We start from the raw sequence: 15,626 nt of genomic DNA on the forward strand, positions 1-15,626 counted from the left end.
ATGCTCTCCCCACTCCACCCCTTGACCTCCCCTAGGGAGCGCCACAGCTGTGCAGGGCCAGGCCCCAGCAGCCCTGTCCTCACCCCACCCTGACTCTGGGAGAGCTGGACCCCCAAGGGGAGCACTCAAGTCCCGGAGCCCCTCTGCCGGGGGCAGTGGGGTGGGGAGGACAACAGGAGTCTGGGGCGAGTGCCAGGGTGCCGAGGCAGCGAGGAGGAGGTGCTGAGAGAAGGAGCAGCTGGGCAGGGCCTGGGCCACTAGCAGGGCGGGAGCAGGGCGGGTGCCATTGGAGGACTGAGGGGCTGCAGGCTGGGAGACGGCAGGGGGTTACGGGGGCTGAGGGCCAGGGAGCTCTCGAGATCAGATCGGCGAGAAGAGGAGCTGCCAAGGGCCTGGGTGCAGGGGGTGGGAAGACGAGAGCAGGAGCAGGGGCGAGGGCAGGAGGTGGATCTCCAGCCTTCCCACCCCTCCAGCCCTACATTTCCCCTAAGCATGCTCTTCATGCTCATCGTCACCTCCTTGACTGTGGGCAGCTCTGCTCGGCCACCAGCCCCCACCAGGACACTCTTGGCACCTGGGCCACCCAGTGCCTCCTCTCCCCTGGGCCGGCCACCCCCTCAGGGCTGCCCTCACCACCCGCCTGCCACAAGGCCCCAGCCACGGAGCCCCCCGATGCCAACTTCTCTGCTCTCGCACCCCAGCTGAGACCACCCAGCCCCAGGGCTACACTCACTATGCAGCCACACCTCTGCCCCTGCCAGCTCCCCCTGCCACTTGAGGAGGCCCCCTCTCCCTCCTGCAGAGGCTACGGCGTCTGAAGGGTAAATGAAAGCTGAAGATGAGTGGTGGGGCCAAATTGGAGGCTCCAGGTCCCCCTCCCTCCCTCACTGCTACCAAGTGAGGTCAGCCTATATATGGGACCAGCTGGGGAAATCGAGGCATCTGTCCACCCTTCCTTTAGCAAACATGCATCGAGCATCTTAGAGATTCTGGAGTTACAACAATGACCTAAACTAGTCAAGGTCTCTGCCCTCGTGTAGCTCACAGTCAAGTTAGGGAGGCCTATGGCCCTCCAGATCCATAGACAAGGGCTGTTTATAGCCACAGAAGTGTGGAGGGAGTTCAAGGTGCCATGAGTAAGGATGTCCAGGGCAGAGAGGCAGGGAAGGCCTCTGCCGAAGTCGTGGCATCTGAGTGATCGGCAGTGGCACCTGCAGGCAGAGGAAAGAGCAGGTATGCAGACCCTAGGCTGGAAGGGAAGCGGCTCATTCCAGAAGGGAAAGACAGTCCACACAGCAGGACCCAGAGAGTGGGAGGGAGTCCAGCCTGGGGGCTCCAGGAAAGGAGTCAGGACACAACTCAGAGGGACATGGAGCCACGGAGAGGTTTACTGTTACATACACTTTTCATTATTTGGGGAGAGGGGCCTGGTTGAGAATCAGGTTTATACTTCAGAAAGACCCTACTTCCTGCTCTGAGGAAAAGATTTGCGGGGGACAAGAATGAATGAGGGGAAACCCGTCAGGTGGTCTCTGCGGGAAGAGATGATGGGCCAGGATGGGGACAGTGGAGAGTTCGAAACTCAGGAGCTATTTAGAATCTGAAATTGATGGACAGATCACCCCAAAGTGGGAGAGGAGGCTCCGCTGGTCTCAGGCCAGGACAGCAGAGAGGGTGCACAAGAGGCCGCCTCAGATCACCTCCCGGCAGGCCCTCCGCCTCCCACATCTGCCCCGCCGCGCACGTGGCCAGCAGAATGGAGGATGCACTGCGGGCACGTTCTGCCTCGGAATTAATTCAAGGTCCCAGCCACCCAGATCAGAACAAGTTCCCAGCACCTGCTTGAGGCAGCACACATGTCACTGGTGCTGGGGACGACACGGGCTTCTCTGGCTGCTGTGAACCAGCTATATGGACTGTCCCCTGAGCACAGAATACAAAGGTGGCCTCAACCTGCTTTTAAATTTTTCTATTAACCAGTCAAGAATTTACATGGTATGTCCAGACCCTCCCTTGAGGGACTTTCACTGTCTGCTTGAATTGCTTAAAAACAAGCAAAATACGGATTGGGGTCTCACCAGCACTGCCATGTCATTCTCAAGGACACTCGCAACATCCTCATAGGGTCCAGCCCAGGCCACCGGAAGGCACTGTCACTCCTCCAAGTCAAGCGGAGCCCAGGGGCCCCCACTCTGACCCATGTCTAGATCGCACTCCTGTGGACAACCACAGCCCCCGGCCACAAGCACAAGCATAGTCTCCGCACGGCAGAGTCCCCAGAGCTCTCCAGCAGGCCTGCCACCACGCTACAGTCAGCCCCACCCCAGGAAACACAGCTTGGAAACCTCAGTCACCACCCTAAACTCCCGGTTCCTCAAGATAATCTTTTTTTTTAATTAAAAAAATGTTTTTAAATTTTTTTTGGAGAAAGGGTCTCATTCTGTCACCCTGGCTAGAGTGCAGTGGTGTCATAATAGCTCACTGCAACCCCAAACTCCTGTGCTCAAGTGATCCTCCTGGCTGAGCCTCCCAAGTTGCTGGGACTACAGGTGTGCACCGCTGCACCCAGCTTCTTGAGATAATCCCATTTCAGAAGCCATGGCCCAAAGCCTTTCTCATGGCCACCTCACTCCATCCCAGCAGATCTCTCTCAAGTCTCAAGACACAGCAGCAGGTGAATAGTGATTCCTCCCCTCCCAGAGGCTCTGGGCTCCTTTTGTCAACTAATGCACTTCCCCCAGGGACTAGCTATTCACATCAGAGATCTCCAGGAAAGAAAGCTTTGGATCTGTCTCAAAGCAGTTAACTAACTCCAAGTGGGGGACACAGCCACCCACTCCCCCTACATTTGCATAACTAAAAGAGCCATTCAAGTGCCCTTCTGGACTCTATTTCTGCCTGAAACTCCGAGACCTGTGGACAGGAGAGTGGGCTGTACCAGGCATTTAAATCCTTCTTGCTGCACCGAAGGCCCTGACTTCGCCACAGTGCAATATATCAATGCAACAAAAGTGTATTTGTGCCCCATGAATATATGCAAAGAGAAAATGAATGTGGAAAAAGTAAAAAAAAAAATCCTCCTTGCTAGTCCTCAGAGCCTTGACAAGGCTTATTTGGAGAACAGACTCCAGTGGCAGCCCATCCCCAGACTCCACACAGGCTGGGGTCTGAGGGCTTTTTATGCAGCAAAAAGGAACGTTTCCAGGTGGAAATCTTCCAAATGTGTCTTCCCCAATCACCTTGTCACAGGATTGTTCTAAGCAAAACCTTTCTCGTAAATTATCTTTGCCTTTGGCTGTTCACACACAGAGGTCACATAGTTGCCTGCCTCTGATATCACACATGTAGCTGGGGAAATGGTTTTAAAGCTCCCCACAGCTGGAATCTCCAGAGGAATTCTGACCAAGAAGGGGAGATGAGGTCATGAGGAAGGAAGGAAAGAGCAGGTGGGGAAGACCCAAAGAGCTAGAGAAGAAGAGGGGAGCCTCCGCATGTCATCTCGCTCCTTTCCCCCACTTTTGTCCCTAAGTTGCATTCTCTTCAGTGCTGCCCCTACCGTCACATCTAAGCGAACAGATAGTAAAAATGGTCAACTAAAACCAATAATGAACCCATGTCGATGAGCACACCAGCCCCCAAACCTTGGTCTCTACATACCATGCTTCATTAAAACGAACCGGGGCTACTTGGTGAAATGGTGGATTCGGAGCTAGAGCAGGGAAAATACCAGATGAACTGGGAACATCTTCTTGTGCCAGAAAGTGAAAAAAGTGCTCAAAGACCGATGAGATATGTCAAAAGACATGGGAGCCAGTTTGAATGGGAGAACTAGTAAGTTTAGAGGGAATGAGGGAGTAGAAAATCATCAGTGGGAGAAAATAAGTGAGGAAAAGTTTGATGAGGAATAGAATCTCAAAATGTCTCCCCACAACTACTTATTGATTACAAAGAGAAAACAGTAATTCTACAGTGGGGGAACTTGGCAGACACCACTTAAAGTAAGTGACCAAAGATAACATCTCTAACAAATGGAAAGGTTGTCACTGTGTGCCTCCTGACATGACGCTCTGAGGAAGACATGACACCACCTTTATAGTAAGTGTCCCAAGGACGCACAACCTGAAACTGATCTTGAGGAGACATCAAACAGAATCTCAGTAACATCATTCTACAAAATAACTGGCCAGCGCCCTTCAAAAATGTCAAGTTCAGGAAACACAAAGAAAGGCTGAGGAACTCTTCCAGATTAAAGGCTGAAGGGACATGAACACTGAATACAATGACTGAACCTGAAACAGGAAAAAAAAAAAAAAGACATAAAGGAGGTATGATTGGGACACCTGATGAGATGTGAACGTGGGCTGTGGATTACACAATGTTACATTTTCTGATTTTGATAACAGTACTGTGGTTTTGTAAAAGAATATCTGTGTTCTGACCAACACACACTAAAGTATTTAGGGGTAAAAAGGCATGATATCTTCAACGTATTCTCAAGTGATCCAGAAAAAAAACATTATACACACACACACACACACACACACACACACACACACACACACACACGAAGAAAGGGAATGATAAAATAAATGGGCAAAATATAAACAACTACTGAACTTGCTTAAAGGGTATATGGGAATTTCTTGCAACTTTTCTGTATGTAAGTTTGAAATTACATTAAAATAAAATTTACAAAAATAGTAATAATGGCCAAAAATTACATGGTGCTTACTGTGTGCCTGGCACTGTTCAAAACACTTTACGTGTTTTAACTCAATTGTACTTACAACAGTTCTACAAGGTATATGGTATCTATCATCAATGTCACCATCGCCATTTTACAGATGGGGAAACTGAGGCACAGAGCAGTTAAGCTACTTGCTCAGGTGGCAGAGCTGGGATTTGAGCCACGGGGCTGCAGAGTCTGTGCTCTTAGTCAGTATGCTCTGATGCCTCAGAAGCTGTGCAGAGGCTGAGGATGGAACCCGCAGGCAGCAATGCACACAGAGGACAAGCAACCCCGACCACACACACACACACACAGGCGGGGTTGCCTGGCCCAGGATGGCCGTAGCTTGCAAATCACAGTTATCTTCAGCTCTCAACACAGGAGACAGCCTTTCAGAGAGTGGAAGGAAATTCAGAGTTTGGGGCCATGGGGATGGGGCCTGGACATAGACCCTGTAGCCTCTGGCTCAGTCCTATTTGTCTTTCTCTTCCCTTCCCTACAGCTCCAAGTTTCTGATTCTCATTCTCCAAGACTTCTCCGCTCCCTCCACCTGATGCCCACGAACTCAGAAAGAAGGGATTTCTGGCCTTTGCCTTCTGGCGAACAGTGGCTGGGGCCTTAGAGGAAAGAGTGTGGGCCTAGACAGAGAAGGGGCCCCACAGCTGGGCAGTTGGGGAGGATGACTGCAAACTGATGGCCACAGGGACTGGAGCAGACAGGGTGAGGAGAGGAGACAAGAGGACCAGCCATTGAGGTGCACCCAGTGATAAGAAGCACCGTGTGTGCCAGGCCCCAGCAACAGCAGTCGCTGCCGGAACAGGCCTGGGGGGCAGGTGGCCATCCTCTTTGGTACTTTGCCAGAAGGGACCCAGGGAGGTCTGTTCTCACCAGCCCTTGAGAAGGCTGGGGCCTCATGGAGCAGAAACGAAGTCTCCAGGCCTAGGGCTGGTGTCAGGGAGGATGCCGGTTGGTAGGGCCTGTCTAGTTTGACAGGGCAATGGGGGTGGGGAAGAAAGATGCTGACGTCTGAATTCAGAAGTGGAGTGGACCCCCGCCATCACCCTCCCTGCCGAAGGGCCTGTCACAAGGCTGCCGTGGCTCACACCCGCTTATCAGGGCTGGGGTGTGGAGAGGGTGTCGTAGACGGGAGATAGGGCTGGGACAGGGCTGTCCACACTGGCCCTGCTCTGCCTCCCTCATTCACACCTCCTCAGAGGCCCTCGGCCCACTCTGCCCCTGCAGCCTCCAGCCTGCCCCACCGGCCTCCTCTGCAAACCACCCCTGCAGCTGCCTTTCTCCAAGGCTTGCTCTGCCCTGGACAGTTCAAAGACACCAAATGGGGAGGGCCCCTGGAGACTGTGTTCACAGACAGGGAAAACGAGGAATGAGGAGATGCCACTTACCTAAAATCGTATCACAAGTACACAGAGGAGCCAGAGCTAGAAGACAGGCTCTGACCCCAGACCAGAATCTGGAAGGGTCTGAGCATCAGCCTGGGGACCCCTGAGAACAGAGTCCCAAAAGCTGTAGTGCAAGGAGACGAAGGTGCACATTTATCCCTGAGGCGTGCCCAGTCTATTCAAGTTTTAGCTTTGCATAGGGATCAAGGGCACAATCACGTCATATTGTCCTGGGTTCCCATCTCTGGCCCCAGCTGGGGTCTACTCTGCCTGTGTCTGAAAGGCAAGGGGTCAAAGGCACCCTCTGAAGTGGTGGGCATGGCAGGGGCACAGAGCACGTCAATTGGGAGGCCAGTGGGAGAAGTCAGGGGCCGTGCACAGGTTGTGTTAGGGATCCAAAGCATTGGCCCCAGCTGTGCCAAGGCCTCAGAGGTGCTGGGGAGGCTGAGCAAACTTAAGCCACTGGCTGCCACTGTCCCCACCCCCACAGCCTTAGAAGACATTTGGTAGAAAGGACCTCAGCATCACCAAAGGCAGGACATTTTATCTCGTGCCTGTGGAGTAACTGGAGCTGGAAAAGGGAGAGAATGGAAATAATTCTGAGCTCCTGGTTGGGGGTAGGGGAGAGGGTGGGGTTTCACACCTGCACACAGCTGGAAGACCTAATTTTAGCTCTGCTTCCCCCAGGACAAAACACACAAAAGTCCCTGCTTAGCACACTCTGACTGCCACCTCCTTGCTCCCATCTTCCTACCAGGATGAGCTGCCTCAGACCAGAGATCAGACGCTGCAAAGCCTAATGCACAGTGCCCGGGGAAAGCGCCCTGGGAATTCAGGCATGCTGTCAGCAATGCACAGTACCTTGGAGTTATCCGAGACACAGGCCCACTGCTCTGCTGTACTCAACAGAGGCTTGCCCACAGCCACACAGCCAGACCCAGGTCCCCACCCGACCACAGGGAGAATGAGCACATTAGGACTCAAGCAGGATAAGCTCAACTTTGCTGACTTGTGGGGTAACTCCAAAACATTTCTTGAGCATCTACTATTTGCAGAATCCTGTAGGGGTCCCAGAAAGGAGTCAACTCCACTATGTACCTGCCTCTAAAAAGTTAGCAGGGCATCGTAGGGCTAAGATGAGTAAATGCATGGAGGATTGAATCATAAAGCAAATTAAAATAACTGCAACAACCTTGTGGGGCTGGAGGGTAAACATTAGACGGGAAGCTGGAAAGCTTGTATAAATTCCTGGAGTTTAGGTTTCCTCCTTCGTGAAATGGAATGAATAGCACTGATTCAAATGGTAGAATGAATAAACTCTGATGGGAAAATGCTTTGCAAATTATAAACTCTGATATGGTCAAAGGGCAGGTAGGACACATCATACAAAGTCTTAGGATTTGAGAAGAGACCAAACTGCTTCCACCGGGTCCACAGCTTAACACCATACTGAGGTCAGGCTCTGTCCTTCACCCTCTCAGATCAGGATGACCTTTATCAGTCACCAAGAACCAATCTCAAGGATTCACAGTAACCGGCTACCATTTATGAAGAGCTTACTAAACTGCATATGTTATCTTAGTCAGCCCTCGACCAATCCTGCAGGTCATTCTCAGCTTGTTTCCAGATGAGGAACCTGATTCAGAAGGATGAAGTCAGTTGCCCAAGGTTGCCCTAATGGCAAGTGGAAAGATGAGCGTGAGAAGTGGGACCCGAGTGTGCCTCCCCATCTACCGTAGGTGTCCAAAGCGTTGGCCCAGCCATGCTGTGTGGACTCAGAGATGTGGCGTGCTCTCTCCCTGTCCCAGAGTGATTCATAGGCGGATTGCGATGGAGACCGTGCAATCAATTTAGTGTTGTTTTTCTTTTTAAAGAAACAGAAATGAACTTAATAGAAAATATCAGAGCACATTACCACATGAAACTTGTTGGGTAAGTGTGTGAAGCAGGTTGCCATATAAAATAAATTTTTAACCAAAGGGATCTTCCTTGGCTCTGTCTCATTCAATGTTTTTAACAAACACACTGAAGGCTTGTTTATCCAATCTGCCGTCTCAAAGCCGGGAGGCATAGCTAACATGTCAGATGGCCAAATCAGGATCAGCAAGATTGTGAACTCGCTTGAAGACGAGTAGAAACTATAACAAGATGAAATCTTAACAGTTGTGCATACATAAAAATTCCACATTTGTGTTCCAAAAATTGACTATGTAAGTGCATAACGGGAAAGTGATTTGACAGGAGATCATGCAAAAAAGACCTGAGGCTGTTAGCTGGAATGAGTTCCACATGAACCAATGGTATAGTAAGAAAAGTGGAGTGTCCCTAAGAAGAGAGGTCAATACTCCAACTCAATTCAGCACTGTCACCACGTCCTAATGCTCTGCCCAGATGTGGCTGCCTCATCATGAGACCACGTAAAATCACGATGAGGAAGGGTCCTAAATTAATATGCACCTGAGCATGAAATGAGATGCCACAATGTCTTAATGAGCTTTCTATCTTGAAAGGACTATCAGGTGAAAGTAGATGCCAGTCAGTTAGTTCTATGTGGCCTTGAATAGCAGTTTGGGCCTGTCATTGATGGACAGGAGTAAAAGGCAAGGTTGCAGCTTAATTTTATGAAGCTCTACTATAAAGAAAACTGAGTACCTGGGGCCCAAAAGGATGGGAGAAAGTTCTCCCTTAGAGATATTCAGAAGCTCAAAGGTGTATCCGACAGAGGACTCCCGTCTAGGGGATTTATGTGTTGGAAGAGGGAGGAGGCACAGTAGGGAACAGTGTGGTTCCAAACTCGGTTGATCATCAGAGTCACTAGTGTTGCTTACTTAAAACACAGATTCCATCCTCATAGCAGACCTCCTGAATCAAAATCTCAAGAATGTGGTTGGGAAATCTTTATTTGAAGCTCACCAGGCAGACTGTTCTAGATTAAGAGACTAGATATAACACTATAAACCTTGCATGGAAACCTGGATTTTTTTTTAAGTATGAAAGACGTTTGGGAACATCTTGGCAAATTTTAATAGAAACTATTTATTAGATGATATTGAATTCTTTGTAATTTTCTTAGATATATTTTAGAAATATAGGGGAATGTCATTATTCTTAGGTAATACAAGCTGAAGTATTAAAAAGTGTCATGTCTACAACTTAGTTTTTTTAAAACTAATTACTTTTAAATGGTTCAAGAAAAGAAGAGAAAGAAATGAGACAAAACATTGGGAGAGGGGCAATTATTGTACTCTTTTTTCTGTAGGCTTGAAATTTCTCAAAATAAAGTTGAGGAAAAAATTAAGCAACCAGGTTATTGTGATGTGAGCCAAACATGAGGCCCATTGAACAAGATAAACTCTGCTATTCCATCTAGCCTGAGAGCCTGGAGCCTGACGTGAGGCTGATTGCGTTCTTTGTGGCTTACAGAGCTGGAAGTTCTGTGCTGGGACAGTGTCACAGCTGAGACTGAGTCTTGCAGTGTGACATTGGGCCAGAGCGACCCCTAGAGGTACTCTGTGCACTCAGGCGCACAGCAGCCCGTTGGCCACAATGGCATGTTCAGGAGCATGAAAGAGAAGCCTGTCCACATAGCCACTGCCCTGAATTCTACGGGGCCCATGTCAAAATACAGTTCATCTTGCTTGGCCTCTCTGATGACCTGCCGGTTGGTCCCTGAAGGTGGGGCTGGGCTAGATAAAGGAACACTGGATCCCTGATAGACAATCTCCAAGAATGTGACATCTAGCAAAACAGGCCAGACTGAAAGGCTGGGCATGGAGGCAGGCAGGAGCAGGAGTTCCATGCCCGATGTGCCACCAGAATGACTAGAGGATCCAGGAGGCACACGGGTGTTCCAGGAAGCCCCAGAAGGATGAAGGGGACACAGGGCAAAGGCATGAAGGGGTAAGCAAGGAATAGAAAGCAGACCTGGGTACAGAGATAGGTTCAGGGATGGACTGCCAATAGGAAGCTTGCGATTCATAGAGTTGATGTCAACAACACTTACAAGGATGAGGCCAGGAGACACAGATGACATAGCAACATTCAGGGTCATTCCAAGTATAGGGCTCAGCCTACAGCTCTAATCAAAGGCCTAAAGGTGGGCCAAAAGTTTTCAGCTGTTTGAAGGTCAAAGTGCGAGGGCAGAAGTGTTAGCAGGTGCCTAGGTGTCAATGCCCATTCTCCTAACCTTTGCAACTTACTGTATAAGGTCCACCTCTGCTACATACATCATTGGTGAAACAGCCTCAATCCAGAGACCAAAGAATTTGGAGTTTCACAATAAAGATGTCACGGGGAGTGGAGAAAGACGAGGGAGGAAGCACCCTCACCCACAGATGGGGGCTTCCAGCAGCAGGGCCCCCCAGACTGGCAGTTCCTCCAGAGCAGCCCTCCCCTCAGAGCAGGACTCTCTGAGGGTAAAAGGGACAGAAGGCAGAGAATCTCTGGCAGAGGATCTCCCAGAGAATCCAGCTGGACCCAGGGAGGTACTGACTGGATGGTGATCTGCTCAGGTTTGCTTGGTAATTGGACGTTTCTCTGATCTGCATCTCGAGGGACACATCTGATGCCAGGGGGAGGGCTAGGAATCTGCTGCACCAGCATCCAGAATAATCAACAGCCACATCGAGGGGTCTGAAGTGATCTGACCCAGAAGAAAATTCTAAGCTCTAATCAGTACTTACATTTCAAGTTTATATGGGGTACTCTTAAATGAAAGTGTTGAGATAACAATTCAAGCATCATTGCTATATACCAACAAAATTTTTACATATAAAAAAGAGGATAGACAAACCACAATTTTGTATCACAAACTCTCAGATCTATTTTTCACAATGACCAGGTAGCATCTTTCACAGGAAATAAAATCCTAAGACACTTTAACTTATTGATCTAAAAATCAAGATTCTCTACCATCTAAGTGGAGAGGCAGGAGTGAGAAGAGCACAAGAAATAACTCCAAGGCTGCTGGCAATTCAGGTCAGCAGAGTGGCGCAGAGCATAGTGACAGGGGAAGGGAGTCGCATGCTTGCCTCTAGAGATGGGCAGTAAGCACCCAGGACTTATCCCACACAGCTGCCCCCTCAGGCTCCTGAAGGAACACCCAGGTCCCCCCATCACCTCTCCTATGAGGACAGAAAATAAGATTGTTTGGTCACAGTGACATTTTGGCTCTACATGCCTGAGAAAAGGAGGATTGGCACAAGCTAATGGGGAACAGTGTGATAAAACAGAACGGTATTAATCAGGCTACTGTGTTCTGACCCCTCAACTTTTCTTTTTTACCCACATGGAGCAGAACAAGGTCAATCATTATCGTCTTATCTTTAACTTAAAGCCTTGGCATTTTTTAGAGACAAACACAAAAACACCACAAAAATTGTTCGTGTAATACCACTTGGAAAGACAGCAGTAATACGACAGATTTAGATAAGTTCGTATGCCCTCAAAACATTTGACTGCCTATACTTCTGAGTCTATAAAAGGACTCCATGTAAACCCAAATCTACAGAGATTTGGCTCAGAGAAACAGCCACCATTTCCCCCCGAGATAACTGCCTTTGGACCTTTGGCCCAAAGCACCCCCTGCCCTATGCTACCCAGGTAGACCAGCAGGCACACAGGCAAGCAAACCATAAGCTGGTGATTCTATGCGCACACACCCTTCTTAGATTCTTTAATTTTAACAAAAGCTCATCTGGAAAGCAAGGAACACACTGATTTGGCACCATCTGGTCACTAAAAGAACTGTATCCCTAGAGGCAAGCAGGGGCTCTGATAAATCCGACAAAGCATCATCCTAACTCCCAAATATCTGTTCTGTCTCTTTCGAAAGAGCTAAGGAGAGTTCAAGTCAAAGGACATTAAAGTCCTTTGGGCCTGCATAAGAGACAAGAAACCTGCTTCTCACCAAGCAGGCCTAAGGCCCACAGAGAGTCACGGAAATAGGTATGTATTTCTGAGTCAAAAGCCTCAGTCTGTGTCAGGGAAAATTTGAGTCTACCTCAGCTATCTTTCTTCTCTTAGTCGTGTATATCTCAGACTTCTTTGGAAAGGTGAACCTTGGCAAGATACTAAGCTCTCTAAGCCTCAGTTTCCTCACAGGCAAAATGGGGATAGTGATATTTACCTCAAAGGGTAATTGTGAGAAAATACACTGAGCCTAGCAGATAGAACACACTAAGTGAACAGAAACTACAGTTGTTGAGTGCTTCTATATAGACAGAAGTGGAAAGATAGCAGGTTCATGAGAGGAGAAACAAGAAAGAAATATCAGCCAGGCACAGTGGCACATGCCTGTAGTCCCAGCTATCCAGGAGGCTGAGGCAGGAGAATCACTTGAGCTCAGGAGTTTGAGGTTGCTGTGAGCTAGGCTGACGCCACTGCACTCTAGCTTGGGCAACAGAGCAAGACTCTGTCTCAAAAAATAAAAAAATAAACAAATATCAGTACAAGTGGACAGGCTAAGACACAGAGTATTTCTAAAAGCCATCTCCAAGACCAACTCAGGTCACAGGAGAAAAAAAAACGTACAATATTGTGTTCCACGAAGGCTGAGCAGATACATTAAAGACAATGCATGATTTGAAGGCATGAAAGTAAACAGTGCCTTCATAAACTTTATATCCAGAAAGATACAAATGCAGTGCCATCTGTGGACATAGTTCTCCTGTTGATTTCACAGATTACCCTCCTGCAGGTGTAACAGCTTTCATAACAATAAATTCCCAAGTCAGGCCGGGCGCGGTGGCTCACGCCTATAATCCTAGCACTCTGGGAGGCCGAGGCAGGAGGATTGTTTGAGCTCAGGAGTTCAAGACCAGCCTGAGCAAGAGCGAGACTCCATCTCTACTAAAAATAGAAAGAAACTATATGGACAGCTAAAAATAATATATATAGAAAAAATTAGCCAGGCATAGTGGTGCGTGCCTGTAGTCTCAGCTACCCGGGAGGCTGAGGCAGAAGGATCGCTTGAGCCCAGGAGTTTGAGGTTGCTGTGAGCTAGGCTGATGCCACAGCACTCTAGCCCAGGCAACAGAGTGAGACTCTGTCTCAAAAAAAAAAAAAATTCCCAAGTCAATAAAATACTGACCAAGAAACTGTAGATCTTTCATCTTTTGGGGGAATTTTAAATTGTAAATTTAGAATTCCATCATTTTTTCTAAGCAACGCCACTAAAATAGATTAGCCTGAAGAGGGCATGCCTGCTTCGCTACAGATAATACCACATATCTTCTGAGATAAAAACTAAGATGGCTTTTTCGTCTGGATTCCCGACTGCTCCTTAGCTTTGAGTTCTTCTAGTTTCTTCTCATAGCGACTCATGAAGTAATCATCTGGTTCAATCCCTGCATTTTTCAAATTTTCCATGACTTTTTCTAGCCTGAGCACCGATCGGGCTCCCTCAATCTTTCTTGTGCTCAAGTACAGAGTGAACTCCTGGAAATCCAGGAGCTTACAGGTGTCCACAGAGCAGATATTCCTGATATCACTAGTTCTATCCAAATGAGGAAAAAACACCAGTCCTGACAACTTCTCCAGGTCCTGGAGGCTCACTTGGAATTCAGTTAACTGGGGTTGGAAGCCAATAGCTTCATTGGGTACCACAAAGGCCCCTAGTGCCAGAGGTTCAGTAGATACTGGGCTTCTGCGGGCCAGGATCACCTTATAAAGGTGTGAGGGGACTGCCACGTTGTCATCACCAATCACCTAAAAACAAAACCATCATATTAGCAATGCCAATTTGTGTTAGCAATTTCCAAATTTTTCCTAAAAAGACTTATGCATTTCTGAAAATTCACTTATAAGCCACCCTACCCCATCCCAATGAATTTAAATTCAATTGCCAAAGACAATAAACCAAAATACAGATTCACAGACAAGATAGTATCTAACAGGTTAATTCTGATTGCTTCTTTAAAATAATGCCACCCTAAAGAGCAGAGGTCACAATTTCTGCTCTGTTTGTAGGACAAAGGACAAAGGAATGCCATGAGTGAGTCTTGGTTTTTTAATGGACAAGAAAAGCTGTCATTTTCTCTTCATCTCATAATCAGAACTTCTCATGCTCTAAACATTCAAAGGTCAAAACTGCTAACTTGGGTACTCCCAGCTCTAGAAATAAAAATATGGCCTTAGTTTATCAAATTCACTTAGGGAACTAAACAAATAGCCTTTAGAGAAGCAGCCAGACACCACATTAACATTACTATCTCTGGTATTGCCTAGATTCTGGCTCATTTTTTTAATTAAATTGAGTAAATGTAAATGATGTTTGCTCAGAATTTTATACACTCGGGCTTGTTATCAAACACAGAACTTTTGACTATGTTGTCAAATCACACTTTGGAAAAGCATCCATACAATAAAGAGACCAGAGCCAGGATCAGGCCTAGAAAATGTAACTTAGTTGCCTGTGTGGTTTGGCTATATTCATGAAATAACGTTATTATGAAACCTTTTCAGATTTCCTTCCAATTGGCTTAAAAGCCTAATCTGTTTTCTGAAAAACTGAACATCCATTTACTTAATGGTCCCCAATAAAATGACATAATCCAACTAAAATATGTTCATGGTATTACTGTCCTTCCCAGGCCCTTCCCTGGTAGAGTAGGTTTTCTTTCCTAATCAGACAGCTATGCCTGTGGCAGGATTCCTTGTTGAGGCCCTAAATAAGTCAGAGGGATGAGAGCTACAAAGGAGGATTCTTTTCTGCTTTTCCCAAGCTCCTACCTACATAGCACACAGCCTGGGAACTCCACAGCCATCTGCTGTCTGTCACACATGGAGGTCCCACTGCCAAGACCAACTGCAGGACTGCAGGGAAGTCCCAAATACAGGAATGATTTCTGTAACCAGTTGTCTTTGAAGTTACTGAAAGTGGTTGGTCAGGGTGTGGTGTAGAGTAGTCTAGGAAACTACACAATCTACAAGACAAAATCCCCACCCTTACCCCAAAAAGTCATTCATGCACCTGGGAAAATAAACATACTCTTCAAAGCAAAAAAACATACTGACAGTGAGCCCTATGGAGGTCCACAATTAGTCCACAGATCACCAAGAGGTGTTAACTCAACAATGCCGCTCAGTGCCTGGCACTGCTGTTAATAGAGAAAGGAATAAGTTTTAAAGTAAATGTAGCTGGTGCCTACTCTCAAGAAACTTATCATCTGGAGGGGGAGCCAATACCCACAGCTTTCACTGCAGGCAGAATGTGGTTAGATGCCAATATAGCACACAAATAGCAGCCAGCACTAGAGGGGTTCAGCGGAAGGTGGGGACCAGAGCTGAGGGCACAGCTGCAGCTGGGCCATAGTTCACAAGGGGAGAGAAGTTGAAATGGGCTTCAAGTGTTCCAGGCACTAGCTGGGGATCCAACACTTAAGCAAATTCTTGGTGCCACCTCGTGGACATTTCTCATCACTGCAGCACAGTTCGCAGATTCTAACCATTCCCTTGATTATTTTCTCTCCTCATGGACTCCTTGTCTACAAACACAT

General features: G+C 47.8%; 1 protein-coding gene across 3 annotated transcripts in view; it reads right to left on the minus strand.

Moving 5' to 3' along the window:
- The window catches only part of EXOG (exo/endonuclease G), a 47,879-nt gene that overhangs the window by 8,776 nt on the left and 23,477 nt on the right, over positions 1 to 15,626 (minus strand). For 2 of the 3 annotated variants that reach the window (XM_045536481.1, XM_045536499.1), the window contains exon 6: positions 13,145 to 13,836. The exons of the other annotated variant lie outside the window; for it this stretch is intronic. In XM_045536481.1, coding sequence (XP_045392437.1) covers positions 13,375 to 13,836 — 462 coding nt within the window. In that variant the 3' untranslated portion in view covers positions 13,145 to 13,374. Of the gene's footprint in view, positions 1 to 13,144; positions 13,837 to 15,626 lie in introns of those variants that run through there. 3 annotated transcript variants of the gene reach the window in all.

This window comes from Lemur catta, chromosome 1, assembly GCF_020740605.2.
Source record: "Lemur catta isolate mLemCat1 chromosome 1, mLemCat1.pri, whole genome shotgun sequence".
Lineage (NCBI taxonomy): Eukaryota > Metazoa > Chordata > Mammalia > Primates > Lemuridae > Lemur > Lemur catta.